The sequence below is a fragment of the Euwallacea similis genome, chromosome 6 (assembly GCF_039881205.1).
Source record: "Euwallacea similis isolate ESF13 chromosome 6, ESF131.1, whole genome shotgun sequence".
Classification (NCBI taxonomy): Eukaryota; Metazoa; Arthropoda; class Insecta; order Coleoptera; family Curculionidae; genus Euwallacea; species Euwallacea similis.
In genome coordinates, this window is record NC_089614.1 from 2926584 (window position 1) to 2950770 (window position 24187).

Below are 24187 nucleotides of genomic sequence, written 5' to 3' on the forward strand. Positions count from 1 at the left end.
TAATGGGTTTAGAAGCCAATAATTCCCAATATACCTATGAACAAGCATGTCTGGACAATTTAAAAATTATTGTCTCGGCAGATGGAAGAAAATGGCATTTTCTCAATTTTTCGTCACTTTAATAGCCCCGTTATTTAAAGCTGTAGAACGTAACATGAAATATTTCTGGAAAGGATCCAAAATTATCAGTTACATGATACCTGAGTTAAGGAAAAAGGGAAGTGACAAATTCTTGTATTTTATAGCATATTTAACTTTTTTTTAGAAAATCGCAAAACAATGGATTCCACGTGTCCGAATTAAAGCTCGGCTAATGGAGTAAGTAACGCGTGTTGTACTTAGTCAAATTATTATTCAGAATAAGCTATTTTAGTTTTATGGTAATTTTCCTACAGTTTTCCCACGCTGCTCCCGGTACTCCGATAGCGGAGTTGTGAATCCCGAAAGTATTCAATATGCATATGTCCATTTAATCCTGCCCAAGATAAATGGACGTAACGGATACTTCGCATTATAGCAAATTATTAAAGGTCAATTTTCAAAATTGTGCTGTAGAGCTTTTTTGTGATTTGCCTATTACAGTTGCCAAAATGCATTCTACGCTATTAGAAAGTTTAGAGTTTTCCCTAAAACTCCTCATTTGCCGCATTATTTCTATAAAATAACGGGGAATATCGTTAAAAGAATGAAATGTCTAATGATATAGATAGATGGACGGATAGATAGATGGATGATGCAATAATTGACGATTTCCATATTTTCCCATGTAAGATGGTGCACAACGTTAGATTCGTGAGACATCCTACAATTTATTTTCCCACGTGACAAATACAAGTAGTCTTAGGACATGTCATGGCATAAATTCAAGCCCTACTGGGATAGTGCATAACGTCACATTCATGCGACAGTTGATCGATTTATATTCCTATATGGAGGTAAATTTAACCCGTCGAGAAATCATGTCAACTATGACAGTGACGTGTCCTGTCACACATTTGAAAGCCATATGTCGCCACACATTTAAGCTTTACTAAAACACATTTTATAGATTCGTGAGGTATTTTACTATTTGTTTTCTCGTAGGAGGGGAGGAGGTGGGGGTCAGTTTCAAACCCTTACGGAGTTATGTCAAATATGACAGTGACGTATCTTGTCACATATTTGAAAGATATATTTCTCATCCATTTAAGCTCTACTAAAATAATTCACAAGTGTAGATTCGTGAGATATAGTTGAACTCGATTATAATGGACTTCAGGGATCTATCAAAATAAGTCCATTATAGCCGAATTCTATTTTAAAAGGTTATGAAAAAACAGATAAATGCAAGCTAAAAAATTAAAAACGTTGTATTTCCCTTAGTAACACAAAAAAAATGTATGCACCTATAGTAATATGTAATCATGTATTATACAAAATAATAAAACAAACTAATTGTACATAGATACATAAAAGTACATATAAATTTGTTAAGTAAATATGTACTATGTACGTACAAAAACAAAAACATACATATAAATATAATACATATAAAGTTAACCCTGAATGAAATCCATTATTTTAGTTTGCTTCAATTTGTTTTTGAAATATTTTTCTATCAAAGGTAATTGCAACTTATTTAATTGTTCAAGTACGTCTTCTTGAAAATCTATTTACTGGAAGTATTTTTACAAAATTTGAAGAGTTTTTAAAACTTCCAATTCATTCACTTCCTCGATTTCATCATCTTCTACTTCTTCTATCTCGTTTATATCAATATTTTCATTGAAACAAATATCTTCAATAATTTTTTGATCCGATAATTTTTGAATAGTTGTAGGATCGGTACTAGCCTATACATAGTTTAAAAACTGATCAATATTGCTAAAACCCAAAAGATTTTAAATTTCAAACCATTCACGTAGTGAAATTTCATCTTCTGGAGACCAATTTTCTTCTTGTTCTTTTCCTACTACAGTTGCCCCCTTTTTATCAAACCATCGTGTCGAAAACAATTCTAAATTATTTTTGAAGAAACTGACTCCCAAGCCAAAGACAAAATATTCATCGCATCCAAAACTGCCAAACTTTTTAATATCATTAACTTCCTGCAACTGAATAATTTTCCGTAACATCTCTTTTCTATATGCTTGCTTAAGACTCCATATCATCTTTTGACCCATCGGTTGCAAAATTGTAGTTGAATTTGGCGGAAAAAATGCAAATTTAATGTTTTTCAACTGAGGATGAGGATGAGCTGAGCAGTTACTCATAAGTAACGATATTTTCCTGTTCTGACAGAAAAGTTTTTGGTCCTATTACATAAGATAATCTTCAAAAGTTATTGAAGTCGTCCAGGCCTTTTTATTTGCCGTAAAAGCTGTGGAGAATATTTTAGATTTTTTTAAGCACTTCGATTTTTTTAAACTTGCCTACAACATAATTTTTTATAAAATAGTTGAAATAAATAAAAATTTTTTTTTTTTTTTTTTTTTTTTTTATTAAGATTATAGTGCCTCAACTACTTAGGTTATTGGCACTCAACATACATTTGACAACATACGGTTTACAAGACGTTTCTAGTACATGTACACTTCGAGTAGACATAAAATTACATTTAGATGGAGTTAAAAAGATCGATTGACTTTAGAAATTCTAAGGTTGCTCTCTGATCTACGGTGGAGTGCCAGTTCTTGTGCAGTTCATCCTTAATTCGGAACGAGGCCCTATTGGCACTATAGACTGGACACTTTGTGACGATGTGGTCGACTGTCAGCAAGACATTGCACCTATCACATTTTGGTGGGGGTGTCCTTTCCATTAGGTGACCATGAGTCAGTCTTGTATGTCCAATCCTCAGTCTTCTCATGGCCACAGTGCCTTTTCTATCTAGTTGGAGTTGTTTAAAAGGGAGCAGCGATGGTTCGATTCGTGACAGTTTTGTGTTGGATAGGCTCCAGAGGTTTTGCCACTTACCCTCAATAGCCACTGTGAAATGTTTGCTTGCGTCCTTCGGTAGGTAAAAATGTTGCTCTATGGTCCGAGAGCGGGCCGCATTTCCCGCACTCGAGTCCGCTAATTCGTTACCTGCTATTCCGATGTGTGATGGGATCCATACCAAGTGAATTTTGCAGTGGCTGGAGATAAATAAAAATTGACGCGTCTATAATAAGTAATATTCGTTTTTCAGACTCGTCCAAGTTTGCACAAAGACTGTAATCTTTTCTTTTGAAAGTTTTCCTCCAACACATTTTTCGCCCTTCACCATCAATGTTTCATCGGAAGTCAATTTATAAAAAATGCCAGTTTCGTCTGCAGTAAATATGTCTTTTTCTTCATAATCTTTGCATAATAAAGGCCAAACTGATGGAACTCAACTATTACTCCTATATTTACCGATGCAGCCTCTCCCGAAATTTTACCAGCGACCATTTTATGTCGTTTTTTAAAAGGGCCTATCCATCCGGTGGTACATATGAAAACATCACCACTCCGCTGACCAAAAGCTTTCGCTTGCAGTTTTAAAATATCTCCTGATAGAGGGATTTTATTTGCGCATTTTCGAAAAAATCAATTATAATTCATTTGATCAATTTTTTTTGTGTACTTGCTCGACCCTTTTTCTATATTTCACTACTATTTTTCAGACGATTTTTAATTTTATCCCACCGTTTTCACATCGTTGAAATTATTTGTTTATTTAAAGATAATCTTTTAGACAGTTCGACCTGCGGAGTTCTATTTTCAGTTTCGTTGATAATGGATGGTTTTTCACTAAGTGAAATTGCACGACGTTTGTTTTTTCCATTATTGTTTTTACACATACAACATAACACACAAAATGTTTTATTGGTTAAATCTAACCTAACCTAATCTTCAAATAGGCGCAAAATATAAACGCAGATAGATTCTGAAACCGGGATTTCCCCTAAAATAACCCTCGTTTGTCATAGACTTTATTGTATTTTAGGTCCATTATAACAGAAAGTCCATTATAACCGAAAATCCATTATAGCCGAGTTCATTATATCCAAACTAAATTACATGGTTGAAATGTACTTAGAAACGGGGATTCATAAGTTGTTCATTATATCCGAGTGTCCGTTATAAGCGAGTCCATAATAGACGAGCTCAACTGTATTCTACTACTTGCTTTCTCGCAGGAGAGGGGGGCAGATTCAACCCCTTACGGAATCATGTCAAATATGACAGTGACGTGTCTTGTCACACATTTGAAAGACATATCTCTCAGCCATGTAAGCTCTACTAAAATAGTTCACAAGTGTAGATTCGTGAGATATTCCATGATTTGTTTCGTCCTAGACGAGAAGGGTAGAGTCGGCCTTCGCGAAGGTACTTCGACTTGACAGTAAGTGGGTGTCATAGGAAATGACACGTCACAAATTTATGCTAGATCACTAGAATAGTGCAAAACATCAGATTCGTGAAATATTCGGCGTTTAATCTTCTCTTAAGGGGCAGTCTTTTTCCTTTCTTGAAGCACGACGCTCGCGTGGTATTTTAACGGAGGCAATGTCACCCATTTAATCCGCGCAAAAATAGCGCACTATGCACTGCAGAGGCTTCGTAGAGTCCTGAACATTTGACCGTCCAACGAAAAATAGAACCAACAGAACGCCGAACGCAACAAAAACTTGGACGGGGCCAAATGTACGTTTGCAAATCCTGCATGTTTATTGTCAACTGCATGCAACATCAAATGCAACCTGCATGCATTCTGTCCAAATAGTTTTATCCGGCGAGCGGTTCGTTGCATTGTTCGTTGTCCGGTGAAAGGTTCAGGTCCGCGCGAAACTTGACGTAGCATTAAGATTTTTCTATGTACGGTGTCTTTAGGCGATAAGTTCACTTCTAAGAGTTGTGTGTTTTATATATTCCATGTCCGTGAATTAATCCCTTGACCGCGGGCACTTTCCTAATATCTGAAAGTTCTCTATAGGCGACCGATACAAATATTTTTAAACACAACATCGTTCCGAACGAACAACAAGGCAATTATTCAAAATATATCAAAGTTCGACACACTTTTGTCCAGCTCCCGGATAATATTGGAAAACCATTAACTTTCCATGATGGCATATCTGGAAAACTTATTTCAGCTACGTGTCGCTATATCTACTTTGATTACGGACTGAAATGTTGGATATGTGGAATTTCCATATAAGATTGAAAGGAATTCGTTAGATGAATATTAGTGGGAACACAACGTTACGTTGACGCATCTGAATGGGCACATTGTTGTTTCGCCAAGTTACGAGTACATTAAGTTTTTTAAAACATACAAGTCGTTGGGTAGGTACGTTCCTGAGTGGAGCAATTTATCATTCAGGTGGTGTTGTAATTTCGCAAGGCAACGTAGAAATAATTAAAAATACACCACCTAGGGGTAGCCGAAACAAATAGCGTCGTTTTTACGAGTCCCTGTGAAAATTGCGAAGTAAAATATTGATCAACCCAGGGTTTTTCCCGCGTTAAACCAGCCAATTAACCAGTCTATGTGGTCTTTTGCCCAACTGTCATCAACTTTGCTAACAAGAAAAACTTTTAGCTTATAAAAATCGGCTTACGAAAATTTTTGTCTACGGTCATTTGTTTCCAAAGTATGAGGAAAAGCTCTGGAATAAACCAAGCTTTTAAGATGTGAACTTAAATTTTAGGCTTCATTTGAATTACATAATGGTCCCACAACTTTAACTCAAACTTCTCTTAAGTTTTGACATTAATTTCCTCGAATAATCATGTTTTGACGGCCGGAGGAGGAATTTTACTCCAAAACTTTCTTAGTTCTCTTTCGTATATCGCTATTTTAGGATGAATAAATTCGCTACGTTGCGGTGTTTATTAATCGAGGTCTTGAGGTGGGAAACAATATTTCACCTGTGGTATAATAAATTAATTATAATTGCCGTTCGAGCTATTGCCAGAATGAATTCGAAATAGGAATACAATTAAAATCGATAACAGATAACGCTCTTTGTTGGCTCCCACAATGTCACAAAGACTTTAACGCCCCATTGTCATCTTTTAATTTAGAGGCTCAACTACTCAATCGTTTAACGATGGCTTCATTGATTTAATATTCCATTAATTTGTTGTCGTTATTTTAAAAATAGCTAAACGGATTAAATTCCAACGTACAACTTACCTAATGCGTATGTGTACTGTTGCTCCACCATTGATTGTAACAAGTTTTCGAGTTTTTTCTTCGAAGCATTGGCTGCCTTTTGATAACACATATGAATCAAATTTAATATAGATGAGCACTGTGTTTTCCATTCTTCCGTACTAATGTCTCTAGAAATAAATAAAATACGTATATACAGGGTAATTCAGAGATAAATCTACATTCCGTGTGAGGGGACAAACTAAGTCCCCACGGTTTTGGAAACCACATATATAATATACAGGGTTCGCCTTTTTGGGCTAACACAATCCGTATATAGAAAATTACGAGTTTAATATATTTTTGAAGTTTGTATTTTTGTTTTGTAGAAAAACCTGACATTGTAAAAAAAAAAAACAAACAATCAAAATAAACATTAAACAACTTGTTCATCTAAAGGTGCGCTGATGTATCTATTACCTACGTAGTATAAAGTAGATTATAGTTTTTTTCAATTTATTCAAAAAGTCCTAATCTTTGATAGTTATGATGTATATCGTATTTGTCCATTTTTTATACTAATTTAATAGCGCAAAAATAATTGTAGGGTGCGATTTGAGAAAAATGACTTTTTTGAATTTAAATAATCTAAGTTTGAATCATTTTTTTCAAAAAACTTTCATATATTTTTCTTAATTTTTTAACTGTTTATAAAAATGTGTTAATTTTTCAGTAATTAAAAATTAATTTAGTCAATTTATGTCAAATGGTTTGTCAAAAGCTCTACAAGTGTCAAAAAAGTCGTAAAAATTTAAATAAATCAAAAACAGTTGAGAATCGGTATAATATTGTATTATATAACTTATGTTTATTTTTTTGAAAAAAATCCATTTTCGTTAAAAAAACTGGCATGTTCAATTTAAAAAAAAAACGAAGTAAGAGTCATTTCCGGTTACACCGGAAGTCATATCAGGTTGAAAATATTTTTACATCAGGTTTTTTCCACAAAACAAAAATGCAAACTTAAAAAAAAATTAAACTTATAATTTTCCATATACGAATTATGTCAGCTTCCAAAAGCGAACCGTGTATGTAGGTCAATCCCGATTCGTTCAAGCTACAGAATTATTTACATTTTTGTCAAATTTTCAAATCACTCAAAGTTACAAATTGAAATTGGAGTGGTATAACTTATGATCCATATTTGCTGTATGGATCCCGGTCAGATTTAATGGATTTCAGGTCCAGAGTTCACTTCTACTCTGGAGCTCATTCATACTTCATGAAATTTTAAAATTTAGACATCCTGTACATAATTTTTATTAAATAATTGATACGATAAATTGAGGTCTGCAGTAAAGCACGAAAATATTTTTTCTTTACGTCAAAATCTCCAAGTTCGTTTAAAAATAATTATCGGTGCATTGACGGAATTTGCAGCGGTCGAGAGCTGGAATACTTGAAGCTTGAATGTGCTGAAAGCTTTTTTTTCTGACGATTTAATTTGATAAGCAGCTGTTTATTAGATTTTGTAAAAATTGAAGATTTAAAATTTTAGCCTTCTAGCGAAACATGCTTTACCACTTTAAGCCAGCGCTACAGCGAAATGGATCCGATGCAATAAAGCGCTGGAGTGTTGTTGTACCCTAAATGCGCCCAATACATCGTCTTCTTACATCCGCTTTTTCCAATTCCTGGTAACTTTACCACCAAGATAATTTCAATTCAGTAGGAGAAATTGACCAATCTTTTGCTCTAGTTTTGTCGTTTGTTACTTAGTTGCATAAACTAGTCGACCTTTGAAACTCTGTTTTAGACAATAGTTATGTGCAAGTGACGAGCGTTTATTATACGTTATACGTTTTACAATTCCCATAACTAGGACTCTTCCGCACTAACTGTTAGAAAAAATTGACTTTAATTATTTAAATAACGCACTAATTTGCAAAATCATAGGATACTTTTTAAATGTTCAGAATTATTTTTCAGTAACAATAGGAAAACAGACATTCGCAACTTACAAAAGTTTAAAACAAACTTGTTTCGAACAAAGATATTTAAAAAAGTTGAAAACGAGAAAGAGAAATGTTAAATGTGGAATTAGTCTATGTTTTTGCTAACTAAAACACTACAACCACAAGAACATGAAACAAAAACATTAGGAATTATTACAATTAATGTTCAAAACCACTTCCATTTGCTTTGTTTTTCTCTGACTTTATTTAACGTAAATTGATCTTAATGTATGAATGAAACTGACCTCTTCAGAACAACATTTTGATTACTTTTTACTGGAGGAGCAACTTGCTACAACTATTAGTGTTGCTGTTTCCTCTTCTTGTATTCACTCGTGATGTTGACCTTATTAAAAAAAGAAGTAAATTCAGTAATTGTCTTTACATTTTCACACCTTTTTTTGTCAGGTTGTTCGAAGCAAGTTATTTTAGTCAGTCATTTGGTTGTTTGAAAAAAGTATAACCATTATTTAGCAAATCAGTGCTTGATTTAAGGTAATTAAATCTTGTTTTTCCTAACAATTATTTCATATTGCAGAAGAATTATAGACGTGAGAATTGTGAAAATCACGTGAGTCCATTAGCTCTTCGTCCTATATGAGGAACCCTGTCAGTTTTCCAGGAAAATTTTATGCATGGTGTCTAAATTTAAAAATTTTCGAAAAAAAAATTCGAGAGTCCGATCCTACAATCTATTAGATGTGTTGGCAGTATCTTATGTGTATTGCATCTGTAGTTTTATCATCCAAATTAAAATTTGGCAAAAAATACAAATCAAGAGTGACTCACCTTATGTGGATTATTTCGAACCGTGGCAGAGTATGTATATTTAATTTTGAATCACCCTGTATAGCAATGTTTTGGAACCACTCATGATCGCAATATAACGTATGAGTAATAATTAATTACGTTTAATGAATCCACAAAGTAATAAATTACGATAATTTTATCAAATAAAACGAACCTCTATAGACGATGTATAATAGAAAACAGGGCAATCTTTTGTCCATGGGAAGGAAAGTTTAATTTAAATAAATGGCAATCTTTTGTTTAACGAACTGCTAGACACCTACAGAATGTCTTATTGTTTAAGAGAAAGAGCCCCCTTTTGTTTCCAAAATTACGGGTGATTCTTGAATCCACCTAATGCCGAAAATATGAAATTCGCAGTCTCGGCTGTCTTCGGCTAATGATTAATAACTAAGATAGTGTTCTTAGGGGTTTATTCGTGGGGAGTTTGAAACAAGTCGATGGACAGCTAGGCTCAGTAATTAACTTACTTGATATCACGTAATAGTACAAATTCATTTTGGGCCTTAGTATAGAGCCGCGTTAATATATCACTGCTTTCCCCTAAGTCTTTCGCAACATTGATCAGGGACCAATATACGTCTTCATCAAATCTCTCGGGGACTATTAAGGGGCCGCATTTATCTCCTACCAAATTCTGAAACAAAATTAATGCTTTGTATTGGACTGTAGGTACTTGTTCACTTCCCAATACTTACGAGGAAAAAGCAGCCTCTGGAGATCTTATGACAGTTTCTAATTTCGTGTAAATGATCCTTGAAAATCCAAGGATCATATTGTTCTCTTTCATCAGAGCCAAAATGCATGTCAACCAGTTCGACCTAAAATCGTTAATTATACAGGGTGTCTGGAAAGTTCATGTCATAAATTCTAGGGGTTATAGAGAAAGCTAAAATAACGTTAGTAGTTCGCATAAAAAAATTCCTAGCGGCTTTCGTTACCAAGTTATTCGTTCTCAAAGTAAGAAGTTAAAAAAATATTTTTGCTTCAACTTTCAAGCCATTTTTCATGGTAACAGTGAAAGTTGGGCGGTTTAAATAACTCGCAGCCATGATTATTTTAACATGTAAAAAAAGGTTTCATGTCTTCCTTATACAGGGAAAGTCGAAATATCTCATTTAAACTCATTCGTTTTTTAGTGAGTTGACAAAATCAGTTTTCTTTTAACTTGATTTTGTTATAATTTTCCTACAAAAAAGGTGAACTTTCTTCAGTCGATATCTTGTACCATTTTTGAGAAAATTGCATTTTGTTATCAACATGCACCATACATGCCAGCAATTTGAAATCAAATAAAATAACACCTTATTATAAAAAAAAAATGACATGTATTACCGCTAAAGTTATCAAAAATGTTCATGTCAACATTCAAAGTCAACAATATTCAATGTTGTGAATATCGGTTATTTCAATATTATGAAGTCTAGCAACGAGAAGATGCAGAAGTGCATCTAATGGCCAGACTTGAAGAAGATAATGCTGTCGAAGCTACTGTGTTGCAGTTCGAAATGCTCATATTGAACAGTCTTGATAACTTTAGCTGCGATACATACCATTTTTCATAATTAACTGTTATTTTATTTGATTTCAAATAGTTGGCATGTGTGGTGCATATTGATAATGAAATGCGATTTTCTCAAAAAGGTACAAGCTACCGAATTAAGCAAGATATCCCTTTTTTTGCAGGAAAATTATAACAAAATCAAGCTATGAAAAACACTAATTTTGTTGACTCGCTAAAAAATGAATTAGTTTAAAATGAAATTTTGACTTCCCCCGTATAAAGATGACATATGAAAATAAGCACGACTATGAGTCATTTAAACCGCCCAACATTCATTGTTATCATGAAAACTGCTTGAAAGTCACAGCAAAAATACTTTTTTTAACTTGTTACTTCGAGGGCGAATAACTTGATGACGAAGGCCACTGGGAATTTTTTTATATGAACTACCAACATTATTTTAGCCTTCTCTACAACGCCTCGAATTTGTGACATGACCTTTCCGAACGCCCTGTATGTGGCGGAAGCGTTAATGGAGATTAGCTATTTTACCTCAATTTTATGGTCCTCAAAAACCGAGTGCAGCTCGGGTCCCACATTCTCTAACAATATTCTCCGTTCATTAGCGAAATCTAAAATCAACGACCCACGTTTAAAGTAACAAGCATTTTTTCCTGGAAAAAGGGCGATGGAACAGCAGGAAAACGAGCTCGCCACGGTATAAATAACAGCCACTTTTGCCGAAACGTGGCTGCTATATCTCTTTCATTGCAACGGGAACAGGACTTCGATAACAAGAAAAATGGTTGTTGATGGGTTTCGAAATGTTTAAAAAGCCTTTCGATACACCCAATATGATCGTATAACGATCACTTTTGTAGTTATAGCATAAGAAACCATAGCAGTGGGTATTTCAAGTAGTGCTGATGACTTTCCCTACACGCAATAAAGCAATATACGTACACTGTACTCAAATAAATGTTCCCGCATGATCTCTCTAGGGATTAAATTTTTTCGAGGACAAGGATTATCTACATGGAACCTCCTTACTAAATATCATTATTATCATCATAATTACGTATTAAATTTCGAATTCTTTGCGTGTCAAAAACGAGTACTAAATGCTGCGGAAAAGTGTCGGTGGCTACATGTTGAAGAATTTGAACTTGAACCTGCCTCTCCAGAGATAAAAGGAGCATGATGAATAATAAATATCCATATTTACATGCATGATGCCTGAGTGTGATCCAAAAAATGACAAGTGGAAAATAACTCAGGATTTACAAATAGAAGGAACTGGCAACACTTGTTTGTGACACTTTCCACTCATCACAAAGTCCTTCGCATTTTCCTATGAAGGAATACATTCAATCTGGATTATGCAAATACAAGTTTCGAATCCCCAAGTTGAAGAAATAACATTTTTCCTGACATTTTTATCCAGTTGACCGAAATGAATTTGTATTGAACGAAAGCAAGGGAACATAATATACAACAAATCGCAGAAGTACAATGCCGTGTTTGGGAGGATCATTACTTTTTAACGATATTTGAGGGTAATGTTATTACTTTAACATGAAATTCCCAATGCCATAGAAATTATCATAAATCATTGAGGTTTTTCAACTGCATTTGCTGAGTATTTATGGAAGAATAGGTGAAGGAGGTGTTTGTCATGAGGAAAATTGAGCGATTTTCATAATGTACACAGATAACGATGTTACGTCAAATACACGACTACAAACGAAGGTTTGAATCCAGGCAATCAACTGTGACGAGTATAAAGAGGAAACCCTTACGAAGAATTTTCAGTATGTGTTTGGTAATGATACCTCAATTTGAATTCTTTCACGTTCATGTTAAATATATAGACACAAAAATAGACGATCGACAAATGGACTTTTTTAAGAATGGAAACGTAAAAAACTTAAAATGTAATACTTTTTTTTAAAACAAGGCTTTTCAATTTTTGTCTTGTCGTCCTAATTGCGCTATCAGCAGGACAGTCCAAATACGAGGTCTACCATCAAGTCTCGAAAACCATAAGAGTTAAAAGGTCAATTGAACACTGCAGCCAAGTTTCGCAATGACGCACTTGAAAAGTTGGCTTTTTAAGCACTACAAAATCCCCGTGTGGTTTCGAAGATACCGTCAGGAAAAAAACGAAAATTTGTAAATCTGTTTATACGTTTTCCCGGTCACACTTGACAAGATATCTTTAAAATAAAGATATGCTATTGGCACTTTTTTTCAAATTCAAGAAGACGTGCGTAGAATTTTTGTCCGACATTTCAGCATCGCGCCGCCATCGTCAACTTTATTTTCTCAAATGTGAATGTGAAAAAATTTTCTATTTATACATACGTATAATCGTCTAAAGACAATGATCTATCACACCAAGAGAAAAATCAATGTATCATGTAAAAAAACCATTATAACACATAAATATGTGCACTTCTCATCATATATATTGTTTTCTATATATGCTTTTGTTTGTCTGCTTTATGCAATAAATAATCTTTATGTCACGATATTAAAAGACATGTACGTACAAATGGTGGAGATTATCATGTAAACTATGTTCTAGAAAATATCGCTTCCGACATACAGTATGTTAAACTTTAAAATTTTTTAAAGCCCTTATTTCATAATTCCTTTAGTTTTTGAGATATTAAGTTGAAATTTACTCCACGTATTATTCTTTACTGTTGAGAACATATATATGATGGTACTCTTCCGGTGGTCAAGTTTTTGTTTAATCCTCTATTCTTTCTGCGGTATTCTAATGCTGAGCCGTATCACTAAATTGCAATTCCTTGTCTCACTTAGCAGCCTTGCCATCACTTGCATTTTTCTTATATCTGGTATTGTTACTACATAATGCCCATAACTCTGACTCCACGCACGCAATTTTTCGTCTAATTCGGCCCAAATTACATTTCTTTATTCAAATCTCCTAGCCAGAATATTGAGAAATTATGGTAGATATCGATTTTTCTCTCAGTTATTCTTGCAAGTAAGTAATGAAAAATAAAAAAACAAAATTTTCATTTCGTAGTTGGAAACTTAGATAAAAATGCTGGAAACTGGGCCAAACTAGACGAGAAATCATACATGTATTGCATCAAAGTTGCGCTAATAATTTAGTAATATTGCGATGCTACCACCATTTCTCTGCAGTTTGAAGATTATAATCTTGTAGATTGTAGACAGTAATGTGCATTCGAAATTTCAATTTAATGCCTCAAAAACTGAAGGAACTATGAGTCAATGTCAACCTTCAAATACACGTTAGAAAATTACTATTTACTACTCTTGCCAAGGAATAATAATTTAGAGAAAGAAAAAGTTATCATGGGAATAGTGCGCGTCAGAGAGATGGACGGATGTATTTGTTTAATTGTGTTTCTTACATTATATCGATTTTTTCTACAAAGAAGATAAGTCTTCATCTAAAATCATCATCAATCTACGCATTTATCTATAATAGCTTCGATCTAGAAATTATTATCAATAAAAAAAAATTATATATTTATTTTAAAAGAAATAAAGATGATAATGAAGTCGAAACGTCGGCCGTTTTATAAATGAGGAAAAGTAGCGAAAGCTAAAAGTTTTCAAGTATTCAATTCTAAAGATATCTTGTTAAATTAACGGCCGGGAAAAAATAAAAACAATTTTACAAATTGTTCTTCCGTAATTCGTAGTATAAAATGATTTTTCCTTATATATCTGGAAATTTCTAATTCTCAAATAGGCGTTTTGTTGAGCAATGCGCAACTTTACCACATATAACCAACCTTGTATCTCTTATGACCTCCAAGATTCGTATGTTCAGCATCGCATTTGAACCACTGTACAAAGTTACTTTTTTGTACGAAAATAGTGTATTATTTATTTACTTAACTAAGATAATTATAAAAAAATCGATTAAGGCAAAAGTTTTAATGTTATTTTGAGTCCATTTTTATAAAGAAAAATTTAATGTACTCACAAAAACAGCACATCAGAGTCACTTTTTTAAAAGAAGTTTCTGGTATTTATTTTACTTAATAATTTAATTCTTTTCAAAGTTCTAAACAAATTTCATATAACATGCTAGGCACTTTAATTTAACCGCTTGGGAGACATCGAGTTATCACAATTATTTATAGTGTATATTCCTTAAATTATTAAATATCCAGTTTAACGGATAATATATCTATTTTAAAATTAAAGTGATAATAAACAAGATAATTTTACAGAAACGACTGTTTTTTTGAAATTTAAAATATCCAGATTTAATAATTTATCGAATTAAATCAAAAATAATTTCGAATAATATTGAATTTTACCATTAGGGTGTTATGACACAAAGGGTTTGATTACAAAAAAATCATTTGCCTTGCAGTGATTTTTTCACTGATCATTTAAGGATTCTGGATTTTTTAAGGAAATATATTTTTCTAGCTATTTTATATCAATTCTCCAACCCACCCTTCATTTTCCTTGAAATTTTTTGTGCTTCTTAACATTAATTATAGGCTTAACCCTAGAAACTATACATGGAATGAGTGTACTTACCTTCTTTAGTGCTAGCAATAAAAATTTTAACCAATTTTGCGCTGGGCCACTTCGCAGTTTTATGTCCCTGCAGTATCTCCAAAATAGTTTCATCGTTATTCTTCATATTGCGTTTTATATTTCTAAACTTGTAACAATTTACTTTCTAGGGATTGTCTCTTCAAGGTCTCTTTTACAATTAAATGCTAAGTTATTTCTACAGTTGCGTGGTTTCTTTATAAGGACCTAAAAGTATTCCTGTATGCTGTAGTTAAGTTATCACTTACCGTCAGGAGCTTACTCAGAATTACTGAAAAGTAAATTCAATTATTAAACAAAATCTTAATGGATCGATTGAGTTCCGATAATTCAAATAATCCACTTTACCGGAAAACGTGTATAATAGCTAGAGATTGAATGCGTTTATTATATTGAACAATAATCTCATTAGTCCAGATCTGTGTCTAATAGCTAACGTCATGTACGAAAATCTAATTATGATAGCATTAAAGTAAATCTAACTCGACTATAATCTGGTAACTGGTGTGTATGGTAATTTCCATATTGATTTCCAGAATAATATTTTCCCATCGCAACGTTTTCCCTGCTGTAAATTTTCTTATCCAAAACAAAATGTATTGGAAAAGCAACTTTTCTGGGTAGCCTGTCATGCCTAAAATTAGTCAGATAAGGGCGTAATTTAATTCTTCTCACCAGCAAGAAAACCGTTACATTTCTTTTGTTATTCGATCAAATTAAATTCGCCTTGTGCCTGTCCAAAAATGTTTTCTTTATCAAAGGCTAATAAATGGTAGCAGGTGCCTTTCCATTCAAACAAGTCATGTGCTTTTTTAAGAGCTTTTTCCCAGATTTGGTAAGTATGATTTCGGTCTGAGGTCTTATTCTTGTATAAACCCACTTTTCGAGGAACAAAGCAAAGTTGCCCTTTAAACTAAGCCCGGACTTTTGAACTTCGATTCCCTTAAACGATTTTTGTCGCTGGAGAAGATATTAAAAATACCTTTTGATCGGATAAAAGCGGGATTAGGTTCTGACTAATCTTTTAAGTTTAACTCAGTGAAACACGACTAAGCGACAGCAAAATGGCAAGAATTTTGCATTATAAACTCTGCAAAGCTTTTGATGAAATTTAATTAACTCCATCGCTGCTGCCAATCACCGTCAATTAATGTCGCGATATAAACAAAAATATATTGTTACCTTCTTCTTTTCATCAGTAAGTAAATGTCGGTCTATGAACGTCTTGTATGCCTTATACACCGAGTCTTTCGACGAAAACGTGTCGCTACATAATCTTTAAAAATACTGATTTTTTAGAAAATTCACAAAACACGGCAACAATACCTCAGGCAAGTTTGTATAAAATCTATCCCTTTTACTTCACCCTGGTACCGATGGAAATCAAAGGTTGAGAAACCTTTTCGAAGTTTAACATCCTCTATTTCCATAAGAAACCTTCTCCCGACCTATGTTTATATACAGGCTATTGCAAAAAGGTAGTGCCAAACTTGAGAAGGTCATAGGGAACACTGCAATAGATAATTTGTACATATAAACTCCTAGCCGAAAATGGGCCGTTTTAGCTCTGGAGCTAAAATTAACAAAAATAAAAAATAATAAAAAAATATTTGGATATTTAAGTCATTTTTATTAAAACGTTCTTATGGGGACACAGGATAAAATGTGGCTCCAACATGATGGTACACCTGCATATTTTGCCCGCCTAAACCTACAATTTCCTAAGCGATGGATTGGAAGAGGAAGACCTATTAATTGGCCAGGCTGAAGTCCGGATCGAATCCTGTTGGACTTTTCCTCTGGGGGTTACGTCAAGTCCTTGGTCTATGAAGCCCCTGTAGCCAGCCACGAGAAACTGTTAGGGAAAGTGATGGCAGCCTGTTTTTTCGTGCAGCACGATCTGCACATGCTACAAAGGATGCGCGATTCCATGATTCGACGGAGAAATTTATGTAACAAGATGAGAGGTCGCCATTTTTAACCATTATTATAAACTTATTATTTTTACATTGTCTTTAATGAAAATTAATTAAATATCAATGTCCTTTATTGTCAACGAGAAAACATTGCATTTTAAGATAAAAATTGTTTCAGAGACAAATAAGCTCATTTTGAACTAAGGGATTATATGCAAACATTTTCTATCGCAATGTCCTTTATTACTTCTTCAAATTCGACACCACCTTTTTGAAATATGTCGTATATATTTTGTACTCCTGAATTTATAACATCTGCTTTACAATTCTCTGAACATGTTGCAACACCCTGTACAAATCTGTTTGGTTAACGATTCTAATTTAGATGTACGTTGGTTTATCGAAATGATAATTGGATCAATAGAAACAAGGACAGTAGCTATTGATAAACTGCCGACGTTTCTCAACTTTATTGCTGCATCATCAGGGCATTGAAAGAGCAGTAAGTTTCATTAAAACACACACAAAAAAAAACATCCCACACTCAATGCAGATATTAATATAGATAGCTATTAAGCTTTAAGGTAATAATTAATAGAATAGAACTCAATCATGAAATAAAGTCTTGGAAATATTAATGTTGAACTACTCTTTTGTCACACGCACGTGATCATTTCAATGTTATCATATCAATTAGTATGCAGTGCATAAGAACTCTATACTGAAATATCATATTAAGGCGCTTCTCTTGTATATTTAATGGAGACTCTCTTAAAACAACTTACTTTACCCATGTTTAACACTTTGTTTTGTCTTGATTTAAAGTGATGTTTTAAGTATATCTCTGTTAACTGTATATAAATGAAGCACCATCAAAGGATGCTTCATTATGGCTTTGTGCACTGCATATTACTCGATGTTGCAACCGAATTTGGAATAGGTGCACAGGGTGGTTTACATAAAATGATCCATTATTTTATTTCAAAAGCCGTAAGATTTAGAAAAAATATTTTAATAGAAAGGGTTATTCAATTTTTATGAATTTTTATTTTTTTATATTTTTAAAGTTAGAGGGTGGTCCAGAAAACCGTGGCGTAACAAAAATACATTTTTCTAACGGAATAGCCTATATTTTGTCACAGATACTAATTCTGCTCATCACCATAAGTATTTTTTGTCATTAGAAAATATGAAAATTTTTTTGCAATTTTTGAGTTAATTCAATTTAAAGTAAAGATCGTCGAAAAAATAATTTTTTTTAAACTCTCAAAAAATTCACATAGTACTATTAATTGAATCGTTTGGAAACTTGTCCAGTTGTAATAAAAACAAAGGATCGTTCTACTAGAGTTTATTTTTAATTTTCCAAACATTTTATACAAGGTGTGAAAAAAAATATCCAAAATCGAAGCAGAATTAGTATCCGTAAGAAAATATAGGATATATTTAATTAAAAAATGTATTTTTGTCACAGCATGGTTTTTTAGACCACCCTGTGACTTCGATAATATCAAAATATACAAATTTATGAAAAACTGAATAACTTTTCTATTAAACTCTTTTTTCTAAACCTTACGATTTGTGAAATAAGCTAGTGCAGCACGTTACGTGGATCACCCTGGTTAGTGGCAATGAAAAATATTTACACACTACAGTTATCTGTGTTTTCAGATTCAGGTGATTGAAGTTATGTATCAACACTTGATATACAAAAATTATACTAATGAACTGTATTATCTTTGCCACAGAGAGAAATAATCCAAATTCATTAGAAACGCCTGGAAAAACGTATTTGCACATTTTAACTATTTTTAAATATGGAGATTTTCAATCTTTTAATATTTAGCAAAAGATTCGTTTGCATTTATAATTGCTTGTAAACGTCTCGGTATTGACCGGGCAAAATTTTTTATGTATTTTTGGTCAATTATTTCCCAACTAATATTTCTCAACCAATTGTTTTTAAGATGATCACGTCTAGTAATCTTATGTATTCTAACTTTCTGATCCGGACAGTGCCATAAATATCTAATTGCCTGCCAACATTAAATATTAACCATTCCTTGGTTTTTTGAGCCGTGTGTTTGGGATCGTTGTTCTGCAGGGCCATGTAATTGCTGTTGATCCCCATTTCGGCAACCCTTTTCTTTAAGTTATAGCATATTGACATAACCTGTCGCACTTAAATTACTATTGACGTGAACCAGTGTTCCTATCCCATGGTAGGAAACACAACCCCACGCCATCACATGTCCACCACCATTCTTACTTGAACCTCTGACATTTTGATTTTTTAATTTCTCGTTATGCCTTCTCCAAATTTTTCTTTTGCCATCAAATCCAAAGAAGTTGTACAGGGAGATCGTTTAAAGTTCACATCTAGTCAGCTATGAAGTTTGTTGAAGAAAAGAACGTATGTCGATTATCGTTTGTTTATATTTGGTTACCTTAGTAACCTATATTATTTGCTAATTTTTCGTGCCGAAACGCTTCTTCTGGAGACATTTAACAAATAATAATTTATTATTTTGATTATTTACCATTCGGCCTTTGCATTTTTTTGTTTCCCTTTCTCTGTTACTTTATTAACTTTACAGGTTTTATAAAAAATTTGGTATTTTTTAAGATCACAGTATCGTTTGTGTTTAAATTCGGTTTACCGTACCTACCGCAAGATGGTGTTCACGGACGAGCGGAAAACATTTATGATTGAAGCCTATTTTCGTAATGGACATCAAATTAATGTAGAATGGGTTTCGCCCCTGTTTTCGAGAATTTCGTGTAAAATTCCCTGAAGTTGCAACAACTTTTTACTCATACAACCTTAGATTATCTAAGAAAATATTATGTCAATCGTTTGATAAGTTCACATATAGAGGCATATCTACCCACTTCGGCGCCCAGACCTTACGCCACTGGATTACTTCTTGTTCCCAACTTCAAAAAATAACATTTTTAGACAACCAGGACACACAATCGAAGACCTTAAGGAACGGATTAGAACAGAGTGTGCAAATGTCACCCCAGAAATTCTCGGCAATATCTTCGAGAGTGTGAAACGTCGGGCAAAGCGCATTGAAGTGAATGGACAACATTTTCAGCAATTATGGACTTTTCAAACAATTAAATTTGCGTTGTTAAAAAGTGGCCTTAATGTTTAATTGAAATGTTGAAAATTAAAAGAAAATAAATCAACATAACCTCATTCGGTTCCTTTATCAAAAATTAATTTTAACGTCATTTTGCGGCATGTGATCGAGCTACGACCTACTTTTTATCTTCTATTTCTCTTATGTAAAATCCCACAGCTGGCTAGATATGAAATTTAAATGATCTCTCTGCACTTGTTCTCGTCTGGAAAGATGACTATTTCCCAACAACCCAGCGATTTGCTAATGCATTCCACTGCAAAGGTCAGGCGCTTCTTACGGTTAACTTCACTGATGTATGACTTCTTCCGAGCAGTTCCACCATGAAGAGCTTCCGAATTCGGGGATTTTCTTATTGTTCTTTCACTGACCCGGATCCCAGATGCAGACTGGACCATTTTAGCTAGGTCTAATGTAAGTGTGAAACAAGAATAGTTACTTTACATTCTCAGAATTGTATATTATGATTGCTTTACTTTTATTTTATTGACCATGATCTTGAAGTTTAATGGCCGTTAAACTTCAACGTCTGCACTCTGCGTAGGAGGTCCATTCTTGTACGTGTCTCAACGAGACTTATTGTTATTGCAGTGCTCTGATGATGCAGCAATAAAATTGAGAAACGCTGGCAGTTAATCGATAAATGACCTTGTTTTTATTTATCCAGTTCGCATATATACAAACCAACATATTCTGCATAAATTTTGAAAATTGGGGAAATTTAAATGATTTATTACTGAAGGTAACAAAGGTTCTGTGTAATCTGAATAAACTCACTACAGGGTGTCTCAAAGCAATAGTACTATTGGATGTTGGGTGCTAGAGGTTGAAAAAATAGAGCATTTGAGCCAAACTTGTCTTATACAATAACTGCTTGTTTTCGTTCTACAGGGTGTGAAAGTGATTTTGTAATTCTGTAAATTAGGATTAAATTTCACAAGTTTTTATTTACCAGCTTAAAATTGCTCGTAGGAGGATTTCTACGTAGGATAAATTCCTGAATAATATCTGTTTCAAAGTAGCTGACAGACGACATCACCTACGCCTTTAAAATCGATCTAACTGCTTTATCAGTGCCCATACTTTAGAAATGTATTTTGCAATAAAACTCTTATCTCTCATCACTTTTGAGATATTGTCAATTAAGTTGTTCAGTGCACAAAACAATAAAATGTCTATACTAATGAAGAGTTTGGTTCATTAATGTGATAAGTGAATTATGTTATACTTTCACGAATGCCTCGGTACGACGAATTCACTATGAATCAACAAGTTTTAAAAGTTGTCTTGCTGCTAAAAGATGCCTGAAACTTTATACCAATCATAAATAATCAGATAATCGAATTTTTAAAAAACTATAACACTCTGAGTAAAATTTATTTATTTCATTTAAAGTCGGATAGTGGAGGACCAAAAGTTCTCACTTTGGATCAAGAAAAGGAAATCGTCATCCGAATACTGGAGGATTTAAAGATTACCACCGAACGTATCTCTGAATCGGTGGGAGTCGGCAAATCATCAATTTCTAGAGTTCTGCGGAAAAAGAATCAGTTTTCATAGCAATTAACGAGTATCCAAAATGTGTCGCCAAAGGCTTTTCAACTCATAACTGACTTCTTCAATTTGATACTCCGAAAGCAACATTAACAACTTTGTTTTTTAATGAAATATTTTTCACTGATAAGGCAACATTTACAATGAGACATATATTTAATTAAAAAAACAGCCATTCTTAAAGCACAGTAAATCCTCATTCACCGAGGGAACATCACTTCCAACATAAATTTTCAATTACTGTGTGGTATGGGATTTTGGAAGAAATAAAAATCTTATTGTTTTCACATTTTTGCTCGCGAGTGGGACGCATCCGGAAAGAAATATTAACAGAATATTTAAAATGTACAGAACCGTTTAATTGAAAATATCTCAAAAACTATCAAAGATGCGGGTCTTTTGCAGAATCCCTTTTGATATAAAGTATTTGAGAGTATCAGAATTCGTAAAAGTATTCAAGTTATCAATACTCGTAAAAAAATTAAGTTTATTTTTGTACTCGTCAAAATTAAATCAATTGCTCTATTCTTTTATCCGCTAGCACGCTATGCTCATTTGTACCCATGTTTCGGAGACACCCTATATAGGTATAATGCAGCACCATATAGCAGAGATGTTCTCAACGCAATTTTGAATTTAGCGATTGGGCGGAAAAAGCAAAAATATAAGAAATAACTTCTAAAAATTAATGAGTCGACACGTTTTATGATACGCCTCAAAGTTTGTAGACCCACGTAAAAAGACAGACTGCATAATGAGCGTTGTAAAAATTCTATGAAATCGAAACAAATGTAAAGCAAAAGACGACGTCGTATAAAACACAATTTTGAAGTAAGAATGAGGGCACAATAAAAAGTTCAAATTAATATACAAGGTGTCTCTGAACATAGTGCCATAAATTCAACCACTTATTCTAGGTCCGAAAATATAACGAAAACTTCGTATAAAGATATATCGAAAGGCGCTTCGTTTTCGATATACAGGGTGTAAAAGACTGGTTCTTAAGGATTATTTTTTTATTAATATTTTCGAAACATTTTGAGATAATTTGGGGAAGTTTTGTACTGCATTATAACTTTTTGTATTCTTTCTGAAGAAATTGCCACATTTTCCCAAGGACGGATGGAACAGGGGAATAGTGTTCAAAAAATACTTAAACTTTGTTGTACTTAATTTTATTAACGAGTTTATAGAAAAAATGTGAACTTTTTTGAAGAAGATTTTTACATAAAAAAACATACTCTTGTAGAAATCGAAATCTTAAATAGTTTCCGATAAAATTAAGATTTAACAAAACGGTAAATATATTTTAATAAATAAGCATCATATTTAAAACCCAGTTAGCTTTGAAATGATACAAAAAAATATTTTTAACATTTTAACGTAACAGCGTTTATTAATAAAGTTTGGTGGTTTTTAATTACCAAAACAGTGTTTAATTACAATTATTGTTAAAGAAGATTAATAAAAAATAATTTTAAATCTGATGTTTATTTAATAATATCAACCGATTTATTAAATCTCAATTTTTATCGAAAACTGTTGGAGATTTCAACTTTCAACATGAGTACCTTTTTTACGTAAAAATCTTCAAATTTAATACTTTTCTTATAAAATCGTCTATAGAGTTAGATACAAAAAAGTGTAAATACTTTTTAAGCACTAAGGCCCAGTATTACTGGCCCCTAGAAAAATGTGGCAATTTCTTTATAGAGATTCCGAAACAGCACAAAAAGTTATGATGAAATACAAATTTCATTAATTTATCTCGAAACGTTGCAAAGATATTAATAAAAAAAACCATCCTCAGGAACCAACCTTTCACGCGCTGCATATTGAAAACGAAGCGCCTTTCGATATATGTTTATATGAAGTTTTCGTCATATTTTGGGACCTAGAATACGTGATTGAATTTATGGCACTATATACAGAGGCACCTTAAAAACATTTCGTATCTTAAAAGGTTGTGCTACGCCAATGGATTGGTATTTACTGAGTGTGATACACGCCTTCTGTACTGAAATAAAATGCATTTAAGTATTTTAAATAAATGCAGAATTAGACGCCATTTTTAGGTAATAAACTGAGCCAAACGAGTAGTAAAATAGAGAAATATTTTTAGAAAATTTCTGGATCCTATAGCATTGCGGTACGTCCATATTTTGTTTTGCCCTTAAGCCTATTGCGAACTGCACATAGCTTTGCCAAAATTCTTAAGGCGGTTGCAGTGATGCGCACAAGGGTGGAGTGGAAGGGACGGGGGTATATTTTATATTAAATATCAAACAAACTTGACGTATTATGTGAATTTTCGGATAGATCTTGAATTTCGAAGATTGCGAAAGTTCAATTTGTCTCTCAAATTAAAGATATGTGCAACGTATGTATAAAGAAAAAAGCAAGATATGGCAAATTTTGTTACACATATCTACATTGGTGGCCAAAAGTATGGAAACTTATTATTTTTTAAGCTATATGACAACAATGCTATTATTTTAAATCTTTCCGTATTAAAGGTTCATATGTTATACATAAACAAACTATTTCTTGAAAAT

At 33.1% G+C, this 24187-nt stretch overlaps 1 protein-coding gene across 1 annotated transcript in view; it reads right to left on the reverse strand.

Moving 5' to 3' along the window:
• Positions 1 to 24187, reverse strand: part of LOC136409674 (protein qui-1) — a 131387-nt gene that overhangs the window by 80346 nt on the left and 26854 nt on the right. The window contains exons 3-7 of the mRNA XM_066391347.1: positions 14996 to 15284; positions 10985 to 11064; positions 9627 to 9749; positions 9399 to 9565; positions 6146 to 6294 (exon numbers count right to left, since the gene is read on the reverse strand). Of these exons, the coding sequence (XP_066247444.1) occupies positions 6146 to 6294; positions 9399 to 9565; positions 9627 to 9749; positions 10985 to 11064; positions 14996 to 15101 (625 nt within the window). The 5' untranslated portion in view covers positions 15102 to 15284. The remainder of the gene's footprint in view (positions 1 to 6145; positions 6295 to 9398; positions 9566 to 9626; positions 9750 to 10984; positions 11065 to 14995; positions 15285 to 24187) is intronic.